General features: G+C 36.5%; 1 protein-coding gene across 1 annotated transcript in view; it reads right to left on the minus strand.

The window, feature by feature from the left end:
- The window catches only part of LOC123541815 (uncharacterized), a 112,782-nt gene that overhangs the window by 43,897 nt on the left and 50,069 nt on the right, over positions 1-18,816 (minus strand). Inside the window, exons 17-27 of the mRNA XM_053532061.1 lie at positions 14,113-16,422; positions 13,830-13,972; positions 12,286-13,562; positions 11,052-11,166; positions 8,540-8,731; positions 7,819-7,908; positions 4,837-5,064; positions 3,970-4,069; positions 1,809-1,951; positions 799-924; positions 3-122 (exon numbers count right to left, since the gene is read on the minus strand). Of these exons, the coding sequence (XP_053388036.1) occupies positions 3-122; positions 799-924; positions 1,809-1,951; positions 3,970-4,069; positions 4,837-5,064; positions 7,819-7,908; positions 8,540-8,731; positions 11,052-11,166; positions 12,286-13,562; positions 13,830-13,972; positions 14,113-16,422 (4,844 nt within the window). The remainder of the gene's footprint in view (positions 1-2; positions 123-798; positions 925-1,808; positions 1,952-3,969; positions 4,070-4,836; positions 5,065-7,818; positions 7,909-8,539; positions 8,732-11,051; positions 11,167-12,285; positions 13,563-13,829; positions 13,973-14,112; positions 16,423-18,816) is intronic.

Raw genomic sequence — 18,816 nt, forward strand, 5'->3', positions numbered from 1 at the left:
ACCTGTGGTTTTTCTCTATCTGTTTTCTCTGCTCCAGCTTCTTTCATCACTTTCTCCATGCTACTAGCGCTTGGTGGGGCCGGGGCTTGTCGTTTCTTCTTCTCAGTGCCATAACCTTGGTCCTAAAATTGATGAAATTACAAGTGAAGCCTATATTTGCCAAAGTTTATGACAAATATTTCATAATTTTTATCTTGTTCATGCTAGGAAAAATGCTGGAAACTTGTTTTCTTTTGTTACATTCTGTCTGTTGAAATTTTTTGTGATTAAACATTTCCTCCTAATATCCAGAATACAGATTTTGTCAGACCTTTTATAAAAACAGATCATAACTGAATTTGCTGACCAGTCTCAAAATGCAGCCTTTTCATTGGTTGATTTTTTTTACTGAGCTCAGAACCAACCAATCAGATGCTGGATTTTTGAGACTGGTGTCCAAAATGGCTATTATAACTTTGGACCAAGATCTTGCCTCCTTTTTGCTCTCACTTATACTTCAGACATCCTATTTATATCAATCAGAACTAACCTGTTTCTCAACCTCAGCTTCTTTGTTCTTGTCATCAGGGGATACACAACTTGTCACAATTTCAATAAATAGCAACCAATCAGAAATTGCCTCTGTCTCAACTTGACCATATTTTGCTTCTTGTTGTTAGGAGTTAAAAGTCATAGATTCTATAAATAGCAACCAATCAGTACTTACCTTCATCTCATCCTCATCCCCTTCTTCCTTCTTGTCGTCAGGGGATACAGAACTCGTCACAATTCTATAAATAGCAACCAATCATAACTTACCTCTTTCTCACCCTCATCCCCTTCTTCCTTCTTGTCGTCTGGGGATACAGAACTTGTAACAGATTCTAAACTAATCATACTGATATCTGATGGTGTCCTTTTGTGACCTGTAGGGCTTGTTAACATCTGAAATACATAATTCATCCACAGTTTCAACACATTTAACAATTATTAGGCTGGACAAAATTTATTCTGCCTTTGCGACCAGTGCAGATCATGATCAGCCTGCACATCCATGCAGACTAATCATGATCTGCACTGTTCACCATTCAGTCAGTATATTTTTTGGTGTGCACCCCTTTTAACAGTTACCGATAATGGTTTCTGTCCAAACTGAAAGATGGACTAGTTCATAATAGAAATACAGCCAAGTAAGGGTTAACGTAGAACACACAATGCAAATAAAATGAAATTTGATATTCAGTTGCCTGTAAGTTGTATTAGCAATACTCAAATCACCTAACAGGATGATATGTTTCTTAATTACTAAAATCCAAATATTTCCTTTTTTCGACATTTATTTCCTTAGATGGTATAACTGTGCCATTTTATAAAATACGAACATTAAAGATTTCAAATATAATTTTAGAAGAGATTTTTATCCGACCAAAATTTTGGTCAATCTGCGTAAGGTTTCATCTAGATGTAAGTAGTAAATTTTCCAGTAAATGTAAATCGGAGTTTTAGGAAAGACAAATTTTGTGAAATAAGCACACTAAACTTGCATGTTGGGTTTAACGTCGCACCAACGCAATTATAGGTCATATGGCAACTTTCCAGCTTTGATGGTGGAGGAAGATCCCAGGTGCCCCTCTGTGTATTATTTCATCACGAGCGGGCACCTAGGTAGAACCACCGACCTTCCGTAAGCCAGCTGGATGGTTCTGATATTTTAAAATCTGGTGTTTAATGCTACTCTGTAAAAGCAGTCTTAATGTCCAATTCAGTACAGATTTATTTTCAAAATTTATAGTTAAAATGTGTGCCACTTCCTACAGGCAGACTTGTACCTGCATTTCTCCCTGCATGTTCTCAAATCTCTGCAGCAGACGGTTATGTTCTTTGACTAGTCGTTGATGGTGTTGTCTCTCTGACTCCATGTCTGACAGGAACTGTAACTTCTGATCCTCCCACTTCTGCTGGTCTCCGCCCGCTGTAAATATAACAATAGCCTCTAAATTAGTTACTGACAAATTGGTGTTACAGTATAATATACCTACACCAGGCTGTTCAATAAAAGCCCAGAAAAGTGAACTGACTTTCTTTATATATCATCAAACATCGATGGAATTGTTACTTTACACAGATACAACAAGAGCTATCACTAATGGTGATGAATACCCCCAGACAGCAATTTTATTGTCAGTGGAACAGGGGTATTGAAAATATGATACACTGCATTTGACTATTGTATAGGGAGAAAATGTACAAAGATGCACAAAAAATGTTGTGCAAAACTGTATAAGATCTCCAAATTTCATTGCTGTACCTTAAAAAGAAGAAAGTAGGTCAGTAGGTCAGTAGGTCAAAATCAAGGTTACTAAAAGTCAGTTTCAAGGTGTGTGTTCAAAACTGTACAAGTGGTCCAAATTTTATGCCAAAACAAGGAGCTGCGTTCAATAAACAATTGATGCCTCCAATGGCATCCTTGTCAATAGATTTTGCACCTAAGTCCAAAACGTCCAAAAAGGTCAAGGTCAAACTGAGGTCAGGTGATGTTTGAAGATGAGGAATGGTCACAGTTTACATCTGTATTAGTATCAATTCATTCTTGTAAGGGGTATTGATGCTAGACGAAACGGTCCCATTTGGTTAACCAAGAGATGGCCTATATAACGCAACCTAAGTCCAAAACGAGGTCAAGGTCAAGGTCAAACTGAGGTCAGGTGATGTCTGAAGATGAGGAATGGTCACAGGTTACATCTGCATTAGTATCAAGTCATTCTAGTAAGGGGTATTGATGCTAGACGAAACGGTCCCATTTGGTTAACCTCGTACGGACGGACGGACAGACAGGACAATCACTATATGCCTCCCGCATCAGCAGATGCTGGGGGCATAAAAAGAAGAAAGTAGGTCACACATGCACAACTAAGCTTGCTACTGATAATAATTACAAGGTTTGGTGGAAATCTGGCATTGCTGAGAAATAGCCAGCACAAATTCCGTCTATAGACGGACGGACAGACTGACCAACGGACGTACAGACCGGAATCCAGTATAGCCCCAAAAATGTAATTATATGCCAAAATCATTTGTTTTTTGGATAAGTAGTAAGTAAATGCCAGTCCCCATGGCAACTTCATGTGACCTCATCTCTCCCAATTTTCCAGGCTATGTTTTTCTACATCGGCTGAACATTTACGTGTGCTAATAATACCAAATGATAAATATGTCACCAATAAAGTGTTTGGCAGGCATACTGTGCTGGTCATTATCTGAACATCAGTGTTGATGGAGAATGTAGATAAGTGAATATTTTGTGTTTTAAATAAAAATCAAGGAGAGAGACAACTGTTATGCTGTGTAAGAAACATTAAACCATGGGTGATCACAGTTTTGACTGATTCTGTTTAGATATCACAATGTCATACTTAACAACTTTAGTAATAGGGACGTTACCTTACAAATAATAGGTAAGCAATGTTTGTGTTCAGAAATTTGTAATTTTAATATTTAAATGGAGTATGGTCTAACAAATAATATTTTCAAATTTCAGCAAAATAGGACCCCCCCCCCCCCCCCACTCCAAAAAAAAAGATTTTAGAGCACTTTTCCTGGTAACGTTTGTTGGGTTTACCATCACACCATCACAACTACAAGTCATACTGCAACATTCCAGTGAATGATTGTCGAGGCAGATCCTAATTGCACCTCTGGGCAATATTTTAGGCACAGGAAGGTTCTTATGAGAAATCACTGACATTTCATATGCTAGTTGGTCAGCTTCTTCTCATGTAAGAATTCTACACCCTGAGTTGGTTTTCAAACCCACAGCAATAAAGGACAAATGTCTGAAAGTCAGCAACCTTAACCACTGAAGCACAGAGGCCCCCACCCCAAAAACCCCTACCCCGATTCAAGGTAAATATATGTGTTAGATAGGAAAGCAAAATGAAGAAAATGTGAGAATATTCTAAACTCCCCTTCTTTCTAACTGCTTAGACTTACCAGCAGCTGCAGCAACTTTTGACTGTTCTTTGAGTTTTCTGTTTGCATTGTCCAGCTCGGTTTTGATTTTAATATTTTCTGACTGAAGCTGTCCAACCTCCTGGAATACAGATTTAAAGACAGCTTTTAAGCTAACAACTGTTCTAAAAGAATTAGAGGTGAAGGCATTATGAGGAATAATTTGATCTCTAACAGTGATTTTCTAAATATTTGATCAGAGCAGTACATCTTTATTAATAACAGTAATTTTGTATCCTTTTAGTCACTGACAGCAAGTATTTTGCTTAGATGTTACCTGAATTTTCTTTTAGATGTACCAAATATAGGAAAGCACTGACTGGCTGAAACCCTATGCAGAAAGTTATTACAAGTGCGCATACTCACCAAATATACAAAAGAAGTAAATCCGAGGTTCCTCTCTGGATTAAAAATTTGTGACCAACTTCTAGCAGATGAGAATGAGATGAAGGCTACATGTCAAAGAATGAAGCTTGGGACTTCAGATAAAAATCTGTTCTTTTTTAAAATTTTTTTGCAAATATATGAGCTGTAATCTAAATCGTTAATGCAAGCTGTCTTATACTTTACATATTTCTTCATCTTTAAGTAACACAGTCTGCTTTGTTCTTACACTTCAAACAGATTTGTGTCTTGAAGGCAGAACCAACATAAGTTCACAGGTCAAACGTTCAAATCATGATAAAGGCAATATTTGATTTCGGACATCCTGTATTCCAGGAAACCTGTCATAGTTAACGAAGTTCATAAAACTTGTGCAATCAACAATGTACAACTAATCCACAGAATTAAAATTTATTTTACAATTAAACCAAACCCTGTTGTCTATGAATAATACAGAAGTCGAACCTGTTCATGTTTATTCTTCAACAGCTCTTTCTCCGAGATCAGATCTTGTTTCTCTCCCCGTTCTTGTTCCAATTCTTTCCTCAGTCTCGCTAGCTCCTCTTCCAGATCGGTAACCTTGTTAGACGCCTTTGTACCTTCCGTGGCTGTGATTAGTAACTTTTCTCTCTCCGTCTCTAACTGTTTGATCGTCTCTACTTGTTTATGAATGACATCGGTGCTCTCCTTTTTCTATAAATTAAAATGGAAATCCTTATTATATGTAATTCTTGTATACTGTGAAATCGTTTTGTGGTCATGAACGTTTGTGGATTTTGCCCAAACAGTTATTTTGTGGGGATATGAATTTTGTGGATTTTGCCTAAACAGTTTTTTTGTGGGGATATGAATTTTGTGGATTTTGCCCAAACAGTTATTTTGTGGGGATAAGAATTTTGTGGATTTTGCCTAAACAGTTATTTTGTGGGGATATGAATTTTGTGGATTCTGCCCAGTTATTTTGTGGGGATATGAATTTTGTGGATTTTGCCCAAGCAGTTATTTTGTGGGATATGAATTTTGTGGATTTTGCCCAAACAGTTATTTTGTGGGGGTATGAATTTTGTGGATTTTGCACAAACACTTATTTTGTGGGGATATGAATTTTGTGGATTTCACCTAAGTGACCTTTGAAGATCAAATGCATGCAAATTCTTTTCTCAATACTGTGGGTTGCAGGGATCGAATTTAACTTTTTTTCCAACTAGCAAATTTTTGCTAGTGCCATTTTTTTCCACTAGCAAAATGATGGGTTCCACTAGCAATTATTTAAAAGCTGTTTACGTGCTAAATTCAAGTTGTTTTGTTGTTGTTTGGTTTCATATAAAAGTTCACAGTTCGGACAGGCTTGGGACTTTCTGGTTTTGAAAGTATGATACAAACCAAAGTACTCAATGATTCTTTGGACTTTTGGCTTGACGTTGATCTTTTAAGTTTTTCTCAGGTCACAGTTGGTAGTGTTGCTAGCATTTTCGAGCTCCGCGGGCTTTTTTGCACCAAGAAACATGTTATTTCCTCTCCATTTTCACAGAACTTTGCAAATTACAGACGTCCAAAATGAAAACAAATATTGCCTAGATGCTTACTTACATATCCGATAATTACTTTTGTATAAAGCGACAAGCGTCTAGAAGCAGTCACGTGATTATCGGTAATTTAACTGCCCGAAGGAGTTTTTAAAGAGAAAAGGACATTTGAGCGAATTCCCCGACTTTCGAATGTGATCGCAAAAATATTCGAGTGCCATGATTTTCTACTCGCATTTTTTTATTCTTACTCGAATTTTGCGAGTTAGCGACCGTTAAATTCGATCCCTGGGTTGACACAACTGCAGAATATAGTCCTCCACAAAGATTAATGATTCCAGCACATTTTAGATAATACATGCTTACTTTGACATCATGGCCACCTTCTTAGCTGCATCAGGAAATAGTTTTACAACATTTCATCTCCCATTTTACATAAAACACATTGCTAAAGTATCAAAGTGGTGGGTGGGGCATCGTTTGTGTGGTGGGTGGGGCATCATTTGTGAAGTGCAAGTTGTGTGGGGCAACAGTACCAGGAAGTCATTACTGCATTTATTAGAAAGAACACACTGATTTACAGAAAAAATATCTATTATACTGGTCAGGATGGTTAATAGGAACATCTACCTTTAATTGGAGGTATTTGCCAGTCAAAAAGGAATTTGCCAGTTAGAAGGATATTTGCCAGTCATGTGATATTTGCCAGTATTGAGGAATTAGCCTTGCCAGTCACGAGGCATTTGCAAGTCAGGGGGTATTTGCCTTCCTGGTCAGGAGGTGCTTTCCTGTCAGAGAGTATTTGTCAATTAGAAAGTTTTTTTGTCAGTCAGGAGGTGTTTGCCTTCCTGGTCAGGAGGTACTTTCCTGTCAGAAAGTATTTGTCAATCAGAAAGTTTTTTTGTCAGTCAGGAGGTATTTGCCTTCCTGGTCAGGAGGTACTTTCCTGTCAGAAAGTATTTGTCAATCAGAAAGTTTTTTTGTCAGTCAGGAGGTATTTTCCTGTCAGAAAGTATTTGTCAATCAGAAAGTTTTTTTGTCAGTCAGGGGGTATTTGCCTTCCTGGTCAGGAGGTACTTTCCTGTCAGAAAGTATTTGTCAATCAGAAAGTTTTTTGTCAGTCAGGAGGTATTTGCCTTCCTGGTCAGAAAGTATTTGTCAATCAGAAAGTTTTTTTGTCAGTCAAGAGATAATTTGCTTTCCTGGTCTGGAATCATTTGATGTCAATAATAGTGATTATACTGTGTATAAATGTGAATTGTCTGGGTTTTATACTAGAGAAGGTGAAATAGTTCAGTGGTTTACACTAGACTAAGAAACAAGTGGATCAGAGAATATCAACTCACATTCCTCCAATTAAAAATAGTAACAAGTCATTCACAGGTAACTATAAGCTAACATCCTGTGTGAGATACTTTACACCATGCACATACAAGAATCAGGTAAAACTTCAAAGCATCTTCTGAATCTTGCACTATCTTTAAAATATATAGAGGATATTACATGAGTGTCTTTTGATATTGAATTTATTAAACGAGTTGAATAAAATGATAAAATGCGAGGCTCTGCCGAGCATTTTATCAATTTTATTCAATGAGTTTAATAAATTAAATGTGGAAAGTCACAAATGTAATATTCTTTTTTATCACGTTAGCTATTCCTGCCGAAACATCAAAAATTCAACTTTCTTTTGCTATATAAACAAACCAATTTAACCAACGTCTCCTATACGGTAAATGACGTCGACGTCAAAGCTTTATTACACTAGTGTATTATCATTTTTATTTAATGGCTTTATTACACTCCCGCCACGTCAAACATGTGATAATACTTATTATAACTTCTTTTGCTAATTTCACTAACATATGCTATCAGCAGCGGCGGCTGTAAATAAACTTAGATAAAAAAACAATTTTTATACCTTATTATCAAGTTGCTGTTGTAGTGATATGATCTTATTCTCCAGACCTTTGTTGACATTCTTCATGTGGTCCATAGACTTGGCCTCAATCTGAAAAATAAAATTACCTCCCTTGTCAAAACACCTTGTGAAAAAAGACATTGAAAAATATGGTCCAAAGAATTAACCGCAATCTGAAAATGCTTTATACCAGTATATTAACCTTTAGTCTGCTGGCAGCATGTGATTCTGCTTTTGCGACCGGTCTGCACTGTTCGCTATTCAATCATTAAATTTTCAGTGAAAACCTCTTTGAACAATAAATGGTACTGCCCAGACTGAATGATACACCAGTCCACAATAGAAATTTAGCAGGGTAAAGGTGAAAGAAGCTGACACTTATATGTTCTTTTGATAAAAGGCAGATCAAAGCAATGGTCAAATATTTCTAAAAAGTGACCTAAAAGAACCAAATAGAAATTATATCTCAAAAGTTAATATAAGCCTATGAAAAGGTGATGGCATGACCTATGGGAAGGGTGGGAACATACAGCCTAACTATGGCGTATTTTCAAGTTTTATGTGATATTAATTCAACTGAAATTAATATAAACAAAACTGTTCTTGGCTAAAACATGTTTAAATTTTAAAAGAGAAAACTGCAACTTATAAAATGATCCATTTTGTACAAAGACATACTTATGAAAATTTGTAATACTTATGACAGAAATACAAAAAATACCTTCAACTGCCTGAGTTCCGCCTTAGCCTTCCTTCTCTTAAAGTGTCCTTGTATCTTAACAATACCGTATATAACTCTCTTGTACTGTTTACGAGCCAGGTACGAGCGCACTCTTGCCTGGATGATCGTCGTTTTATGTTCATACAATCTTCTCTTGAAGTCTTTGCGGCCAAAATATCCTCTGATGGCAGACTGAAAAAATAAAATATCCAGTCAATGATCCTGCATGACGTAGGTGATTAAAAATATCAAAATTTTATACTTATATCTTCAAATGGCAGATTGAAAACTGAAATAAGTTATCTTGAACGATCTGTCTGGTTGAATTTATCAATTCTGACTTAATTTTTCCCTGAATTAAAACTTTGATATCTATTTCATACAATAGAAAATCATCATAGTGACAATAAACAGTATATCAATTGAATACCACTGTAAAAGCAGAAATTTTCGCAAGGGTTAAATTTTTGCTATATTCGCGAGGCCCCATATCTCGTAAAAATTAATCCTCACCTAAATATTCACCATTGATATACTTCAAATTCATGTAGGATACATTTATTACACTTTGGCAAATATTAAACCTCATGAAGATACTCAAAATTTAGAATTTGTGAAATTTTGACCAAGCAAAAATATGTGCTTCTACAGTATCTAGATTTCAAATTAGCTTATTTCACTTGTTTATTTTCAAAACAAAGGTAGCTCATATCATCTGTTTACAAATATTATATCTCTTTCGGAAAGGCCAAAGATAAATACAAAAATAAATAAACCTGATGTTTTTTTATAAGTTGCAACAGTTACGTGACATATACAACATGACAACAGCACATGGAGCTAAGTAAACAAGCAATTGTAAGATAGTTACCAAAGTTATCTATTTTCCTAACTTAAGGATGTTTTACACATAAAATATGATCTAGGAGCTCAAGGCTTGAATCTTGGGAGCAACACTTCCACTTGTTATAGAGAATATCTACTATAATATTATGCAAAGAAGATTTATTTTGTTTGTTTGTTTTGGGTTTAATGCCGTTTTTCAACAGTATTTCAGTCATGTAACGGCGGGCAGTTAACCTAACCAGTGTTCCTGGATTCTGTACCAGTACAAACCTGTTCTCCGCAAGTAACCGCCAACTTCCCCATATGAATCAGAGGTGGAGGACTAATGGTATCAGACACAATGTCGTTTATCAAATAGTCACGGAGAACATACGCCCTGCCCGAGGATTGAACTCGCGACCCCGAGATCTGTAGACCAACGCTCTTACCTATTGAGCTAAGCGGGTGGGCTTCAAAGAAGATTTATGAAATGGATAGCAAGACCTTGACTCTGTAAAATAACTCTTAACTTTTTTAAGAATATTTTGGTCTAGGCTTAGAGCCGTTTTTCAAAAGTATTTCAGTTACGTCATGAGAGCAGTTAAAGGCACTTGCCTCTGGATCTTATAACAAAAAAGAGAAAATTTTCGGTATCAGGAAATTAATGCTATATTTCTTAAGAAATGTATGAAACTTATCTTCTGACAGAGTATGTGTTATGGAAACACATGAGAATTAGTTGTTTTTACTAATTTTAACACTGAAATTGAAAAGCGTTTGTAACACTTTACTCAAGGTAAATTCCTAATTATCTATCTATATTTAATGATCACTACATACATAATCCTCTGTGGTGCATTGGTAAAAGACAGTGGAAAGTATTTATTGCTGAGGTGGTCGAGGTTCAATTTCGGAATCGTGCATATTTTTCCCTGAATTGGCATTTTTAAGATAGCTTACAAACACAAACTTATATTCTAATGTTGATAATATGACCAAACTTCAATTTTTAAGAAAGATAATATGAGCCGTGCCATGGGAAAACCAACATAGTGGCTTTGCGACCAGCATGGATCCAGACCAGCCTGCGCATCCGCGCAGTCTGGTCAGGATCCATGCTGTTCACTTTCAAAGCCTATTGCTATTAGAGAAACTGTTAGCGAACAGCATGGATCCTGACCAGACTGCGCGGATGCGCAGGCTGGTCTGGATCCATGCTGGTCGCAAAGCCACTATGTTGGTTTTCCCATGGCACGGCTCATATATAGCCAAACTTTGGAGGTTGTTGCCTTAAGCCTAAGAATCATTCTTTGATTTTGTACCAGTACTAACCTATTCTCCGTAGCCCATACATTTAGATAGTTATTTTATTCTGTAGCATTTTTTTTTCTTGTTGTTGAGTTAAACTTCATACCAACATAATTATAGGTCATATTGTGACTTTCAAGCTTTGATGGCGGAGGAAGACCCCAGGTGCCCCTCTGGGTAGAACCACTGACCTTCCGTAAGCCAGGTGGATGGCTTACTCACATGAAGAATTTAACACCCTGAGTAAGGCTCGAACCTACATCAATGAGGGGCAAGTAATTTGAAGTCAGCGACCTTAACCACTGGGCCACGGAGGCCCCTTATTCTGCAGCAACAAAACAGTAATGTAAAAGTTATCAGTTTGCCTCTCTGACAGTACCTGTAATCTGACGACAGCTGTCTGTATTCTGTTGAAAGACTTCCTGGTTTTGTACCCTCGCCAGTATTTCTGTATAGTGGTTGCTGCCCTCTTTTCCCGCAGATATTGTGCATACCTATGAAATAAGTGTAAGAAATATATACCAATGTAATGAAAACAGTCAATATTACTGCAATTAATATCCAAATATCTAAGATAAACAAAAATACTGAACTCCTCTGTATATTTTTACATCAAGAAAAATGAAACACTTTCAACAAGTACTTCATAAGACACAAAGACCTTTTTCTGCTTGCAGCCTGGAATTTGTTTGTCAGTGATGAACAGGTTTTCTTTACAACTCAGATTCAAGAAATATTATATCCAAAAGTGCAAAAGAACAAACTGGAATTCTTATCATTGTTTATTTGTAACGGATAGACAATTAAAATATATTATGTTAAAATTAAAAAAAATCATTGAAAGAAACAGGATGCATTTACTCCAAACTGACTGACAGAACAGAGGGCATCCGTGTGTTGGTGAAATACTGTGCGAATCGAACATTTTCGTCTGCAGAATTTAGAGAATTATGGAAGCTCACGTGATTGCATAATGTATTTTTACCCGTATTTGGACCAAAATATATTAAGTTAACGTGAAAACACACCTATTAATCAAACTTGTATAACAGGAAGAAAGAGAAATAGAAAGGGCGGATCCAAAAGATTTGTCTCGTTAGATGTTTTTTTTTTCTTTTTCTTTTTTTTGCACTATTACTTTTTTGTTGTTGTTGGATTTAACGTCGCACCGACACATGATAGGTTATTTGGCGACTTTTCAGCTTTAATGGTGAAGGAAGACTCCTGGTGCCTCTCCGTGCATTACTTTATCACGAGCGGGCACCTGGGTAGAACAACATTGCCTCGTTTTCGTTTAAAACACGCGCAAATATGACCACATGTTAATTAGGTTATTTATAGAAAATCGATTATCAATAGTTACATGGAAACTCCTTCAGATTTCCCCAGGCGTTGATAATACCAGAAACTCGATGAACGATAATTAACACTAATAAAAGCCTTTTATAAAGCGCCTATAATATCCGGCAAATCCAAGAAATTTTCGGGCGTCTTTAACATTTTTCGGTGTTGGCCAGTTTTTGACGGCTTCTATTTATGCTGGATCGGCATGTATGCCTTCTTCCGATACGACGTGTCCAAGGTAAGTAGTCTTAGTTTTGAAAAATTCACACTTCTTTGGGTTTATTTTCAGGTTGTTGTCTGCTAGTCGTTGGAATACAGCATCTAGCCTATTGATGTGATTTTCGATGTCGGCTGAGAAGATGATAATGTCATCAAGATAGATGAGGCAATCTTTCAGATTTAGGTCCCCCATGCAACGCTCCATTAACCGTTGGAAGGTAGCAGGCGCATTACAGAGGCCAAACGGCATCCTGTTACACTGATAAAAGCCGACTCCCCATACTTGGAATGCTGTCTTCTCCTTGTCCTCTTCCTGCATTTCTACTTGCCAGTATCCAGATTTCAAGTCTAATTTAGAGAAGTATTTTGATCCCGCAAGTAGATGAAGAGTGTCTTCAATACGTGGAATTGGATACGTGTCTTTTTTCGTCCGTTCATTAAGTTTGCGAAAATCTATACAAAATCGAATAGATCCGTCCTTTTTACGAACAATTACGACGTTTGAAGACCAAGGACTATTCGACGGTGATATTGCTCCAACGTCGAGCATATCCTGAAGATGTTGTTTAACTTCGTTGAATAATCCAGGAGGTACACGACGGTATGGTTCTTTAAAAGGCTTGTTGTCTGTAAGTTCTATCTTGTGCTTTACAGCCGACGTGTGTCCTAAATCTGTAGACGACTTCGGAAAAATAGACTCCCATTTTTGAAACAGATCGTAAACTTTCTTCTTTTGTTCATTTGATAAGTTCGAATCTTCTAAATCAACGCCATATTGTGTTTTCATGTTTATTTTATTTTTATTCTCATTTTCTATTTCAGGTGATGATTGCTGACCCAAGTTTACTTGATGCGACGACGGAGAAGTTGAAGTTGTGGACGACGGAAATGACAACGGCGACAATGGTGTACACGATGAAGACATAGACGTAGATGACTGAGATGAAGATGCAGATTTATCATCGAAGACAGACGCAGATCGAAGAACTTGAACCTCTTGGAGTTGACAGATGTCTGCTTTAAAAGGAATGTTCAGAACCTTTGCACTGAGATTGCACAACCGAACTGGTACACGAGACGTTTTCCCAGGATTTTCAAGAGAAACCACACGAGGACAAATAGCTGCTGATATGGAAGTGATTTCATTCAACGATTCTGTAACAGCTGCGCTTACATTACGCTGCTTACGTACAAACCCGGTGATGGTTCTGGTCTCATTTGGCTGTAGTGTTATCTTCTTTGTTGTTTTGACGATACCAACATTAGAATCAGCAATGCAAGAAAATGCTAACTTCCATTCCTCAGGAACATAAACTTGGTCATCATTCTTGCATAGATGTGCACATTCTCTTATAAGGTTTGTTCCAACAATAGCAGGGACCTTTCAATTGTACTCGGTCATTGGTACAACTAGTAGTGGAAGAATTATTTCATCTTCTTGAAGAAAAGGTGCTCGAACTGTTGCCTCAATATATCCAAGATACGGAATCTTTTCACCATTTGCGCAAAAGATCTCCACGTTGAAATCAGTGATGCTCCTCAATTCAGGTTTTCTTTCTATACTGTTGAAGTACTCCTCAGTAATTGTACTCACTTGGCTACCCGTATCTATCAAAGCATCAACTTCACTTCCTTCTATAATGATGGTATGTTCGTTTGCTTTTCCTACCAGCCTATGTTTCACATTTGTGTTATCATCTTTAGGGCTTTTAATTTCTTCTTTGCTTCTGTTTTGCCCTTTAACAGAAGCATCCATTAGTTTAAATTATTCTCTTTATTGTTTTCGGCTTTGTTGTTTCGTTTGTCCTTTGTGTCATCCTTATCCTCTTTCTTTTTATCGATGTCTTTGTTGTACCAAGTTGGTCTATGGTTTCTACTATCAAAATGTCTACTGCGGTTATACCTGGAATCGTCATATCTATTGTAATCTCTTGGTTGATATTCTCGTCTATCTCCTCTATTGTATCTGTAGTCAGAACGTGAATCTCTTCTTTGACTTTCTTTTCTATATTCCTCAATTTTTGAATCAAGTGCCTCCATCTTTTTCATCATACTTTGTAACATCTCTGTGTGTTTATCTTCTGCTTTCAAATGTTCTTCCTTCTTTGACATAGTTGTATTTGTGTTTGTTTTGTCTAGCTTCATCTCATGTTCTTCTGCTCTAGCTTTTCGTCTAAGAACTTCAAACTTTTCACCACTCTCAAATGCATGTCTAGTTGCATTTTTCAACTCTTTGCTCTGTAAGGACCTCCAAAACTTGTCTCTTAGCATTTCATTTCTCTCATCTATAGTCAGACTCCTTTTAGCTTCTATTAACTGTAGCATTTCTTCCAGTCTTAGTCCCCATTCAACGATACTCTCGTTAGGTTGTTGCTCTGCTGTATAAAACTGGGTAAAGATTGTCTGCTTACTAGACATATCGCCAAAAATGTCTTCCACCTTGCTGATAATTTCTTCAGGAGTTGCTGTTGGAGGTATATTAATGAGAACTTTTCTGGCTTGTCCTTTTAACGATTGCCGTACAGCTTGTGCGATGATATTTTCATGATACAACTTTGTTGCACAGAGACATCTAATTTCTGTCTTCCATTCCTCTAATGTAACTTCGTCTTTTGGTTTCGGTTCGTTCCCTGAAAAGTGACTGATTTCTGGTTTAATCTGTACAATAGTTTCTGTGGCAATCTTCCTTTCATCTTTGTCTTCATTGCTTGTTTTAGCTTGTATCTTGTCTTTGTTTTGCTTGTCGATGTTTGGCTTTATGACCTTTTCATTCTTGACTTCCTTTTCAGGCCTCTCATGACTACTAGTTTTCTCATATCTGGACCATAACTCCTCCTTCTTTCGTAAATGTGCCTCTCGTTTTGTTAATTCCTCATTTCTCCTTCTCAATTCACTTTCTATTCTTGCTATCTCTTTACTATTTTCATCCTCTCTCTTCTTTTGCTCTTCAGCTAGCCTAAGCCTTTCATATCTCATATCAATATTTCTTTCCTCTTCTTGTAGCTTCCTTTCTCTTTCCCTCATAACATTTTCTCTCTTTACTAATTCATCCAACATCATTCTTTGTCTGTCTAATTCAACCATGCGTTTCTTCTCCTCTTGTAGAATCTGTTTGTGCTTTTGATCTTCTATTTCAATAAGATCTCTCAATTCAGCCTTTCGCCTTTCTATCTCTGTAATTTCTCTATTCACTGACTCTGTAATCACATTCTCTTTATAACTTTCTTGTATTGTCTCTTCATCTTTAACATTACTTCCAAGTTCTCCTCTAACCTTTGTTTCAATTGGTAGTAATGTTATCTCATCCATTTTTCTATCTAAGAATTCAAGATCATCTATGTCCTGTTGCCTTTCATGTGTAGCTACTAATCCTTGTCCAATCGAATGTCTCTTACTTTCTGACCTCTTATCTAATGTGTAAGTGTCTACATTATGTATCCCTTCAGGCATTTGCTTATACATATGGTGAATTTCTGAAGCTTCATGTTGTGGCATATAACTGTGTCTATTTTCAGTTATTCTCCTTTCTGTATTCCTTTCTATAGGATATTTCTGTTGTGTCACTGATGCACTCTGACGCATTTGGCTGTGATATCTTGTCTCTGACTCTCCTCGTAAGTCTCTTAGTCGTTCCTCTAGGACTTCTGTTTCTAAACTTAAGTCTAAGCTTGATCTGTCATGTGTTGGATTTGACCTATTTGCTATTTCAGCTCTATCACTTGCTGTACCGTTTCTTGTATTTAAATTATCACTATCGGGTTCTCTCGGGTACCTTTCATGTGTATTTACATAGCCCATGTAACTGCCTTCATCAATATCTTGTTCTGTTGTAGGTAGGTTTTCACCTTCAGCATATTGACGAGAAGCAGGAGCATTTATATTCCTCCCTGTAGTTACATTATCACTGCCGTAAGTATGGACTTGTCTATCCTGTAACACAGGTGCTTCATTCCTTGTTATGTCACAGCTATGTATAACTCCCATATGTCTTTGCTGATTCCTCCTTTGAACTAATAACAGTTCTCTTTGACTCTGCAATCTATTCACATCAGTGTATATCCTTTGTCTTTCTCTTTCCATATTCAAATCTCTTAATCTTTTCTCCTCCTCTAGTCTCAACTGTTCTTGCAGTATTTCTCTCCTCCTCATCCTTATTTCTCTCTCTGTCATATGTTCTGCCATGCTTTCTATTCAAATAAATATTACACTATTGTGCCACTTATTTGCAACAGTATTAAGTAATCTTCACTGTTCTCTTCACTAATTCAGACGTTTCCATATAATTCACTATCTATATTGTTCAATTCACTTTTCACCTCACAGTTACAATACTACCGTTTTCAAATCACTTCACTTATCTTTCTACTTTAGTGTAGATTTGTCACTTCACAATTTCAATTTACTTTACTAATCACAATTTCACTTTTCACTTCACAGATATATTCACTTGATGCCTTTTCACTATTTCAGTTCACTAAATCATTCATCAATTCATAACTCACTATTTCAGTTGACTGAAGTATTCACAATTTCACTTCACATAAGTATTCACTGTTTCAGTTTTCACTTAATTATTCACAGTTTCACTTTCCCTATTTCAGTTCAGTTACGTGTTCACTATTTCAAATTGTATTGTTTCAGTTCACCGAAGTGTTCACTATTTCACTTTTCAATATTTCAGTTCACAATATACAAAAGCTCAATTTCCACATACATAAAATAATAATGTGATATATAAAATACACATATACATATAATATATATACATATATATATCACACACACACACACACTGTCTCTCACAACAAAAACACCTTCCAAAATAATACTATGAAACACCAAAAAAAAACACAGAGTTTATTACTACATTTATTTGCAAAAAAAAAATTTCAGTTGAAAAAAATCCTCTATCAGGATTCGATCCTGGGACCCTGACTTCCAAGTGCCAAGCAAACTACCACTGCGCTATATTTCCGACAGCTATCCTACGTACTATTTCCCTACTGTATCAGAAAATCGATAACCCGGGTACACGGCAAAAGCACGTGAGCGATTTACAAAACGCCGGTTTAATTTTGATAAAGTATCAGCTTATTGTACCGATTTATATTTCAAAGAAACAATTTGCTACAATGTCTTGAAACAAAGTATAAAATTGTTGCTGATAATTGAAATACCCACGCTGCAGTATTTTACTTTCAAACAATTAACTTTCGCAAGCGAATGTTCTTTTCAGAAACAAATGGCCGGAACCTTGCAAGGACTTTAAAGTTATTTTCTCTATGACAAAAACAAAATTTGTTTTACATCAAATAGAAAATTGTAACTGATATTCTATTTTCTTTTGCTTTTCCAAAGCAAAAGGAAAATTTACCACAGTGAAAGAAAAGACCACTTTACTTTTCTTTTTCAAAAACACACCCGATATTTTATAACAATGAAAAAAATGGAAAAAAAATGTATGCTCTCTATACGTCTCGAACCACTGCCCAGAGCTGCTTATGCAAAGTTTATGGATTACTAATCCGGCGTCTCTACCGACTGAGCTATTTGGACTATAGTATACCAAGTGATTATATAGGGCTTTATAGGTAATTATAGGACTATCGGGTTTTGAAAAGGGAGGTTAGTATAAGTTTGTTTACGAACCCCTGTCAATTACGTACAGTCTTTATCAAAAATAGTCTCTATAACTAACGCATATATCACTCTTATTCTAAAATAAGTGACTGGCAAATCTTATATACGTGATATGAAGGAACCACGGTGCTCGGACAATTGTTTAGCGTACGTTTACACAGAGCAAAATATCACTATCAAAAATATTGACAATTCTAAAGATTAGACAAAAATCTTACCGGCAAATTATTCCAACTATATAATCCAATTCAATCACACAAACACTTAACACAAGTCACACTTACTAAAGCACAAAATAAAGTTCAGAATGTTAAAGCATTCCTAAATCACACATAACAGTGTTCAGTTCCCGTGTCACGTCACCGTCTGTACATCCAACGTCGTTCCGGAGAGTTCCGTAGTAATCTGTTGATGCTGATCAGCTATGAACGTTAGTATAGGGCCCTAACTAAATGACAGTTCTGTGCGCACGTGTATTCCAAATGTAAACAAGAGAGGGAATTCCGAGGTATTCCGTGTCACGTGGATACGATATCCAATGAAATTGTAGAAAATCCTACAATGACGTCATTATTCAGGTTAAATTAAGAAATCACCACCTGGGGAAATCCAGGTAAACACAGGTTAATTCCATCAGGTATCATGTATATCACAATAGCTTTCAGCTGCAGAGTCTGCCAAATGGCTCTAAACCCAAATCCTGTTGTTGGGCGCCATTGACGAAGTGGTGACTTTATATGTAGTCATCCTCACTATATGTACTAAACGTACTGCTCACGGCTAGGGGTGTTCGTCAAATATTTGTAGGTTCTTGTAATTTGGGTCGAACCAATACAAGACTGCAACTGCAAGTAAATTTATCAAAGATAATATTTATTTTATATCATGTATGTCCTTATGGAAGGATAAACATCTGGCAAGTGCCATGATGCATTTCATTA

This window comes from Mercenaria mercenaria, chromosome 19, assembly GCF_021730395.1.
Source record: "Mercenaria mercenaria strain notata chromosome 19, MADL_Memer_1, whole genome shotgun sequence".
Classification (NCBI taxonomy): domain Eukaryota; kingdom Metazoa; phylum Mollusca; class Bivalvia; order Venerida; family Veneridae; genus Mercenaria; species Mercenaria mercenaria.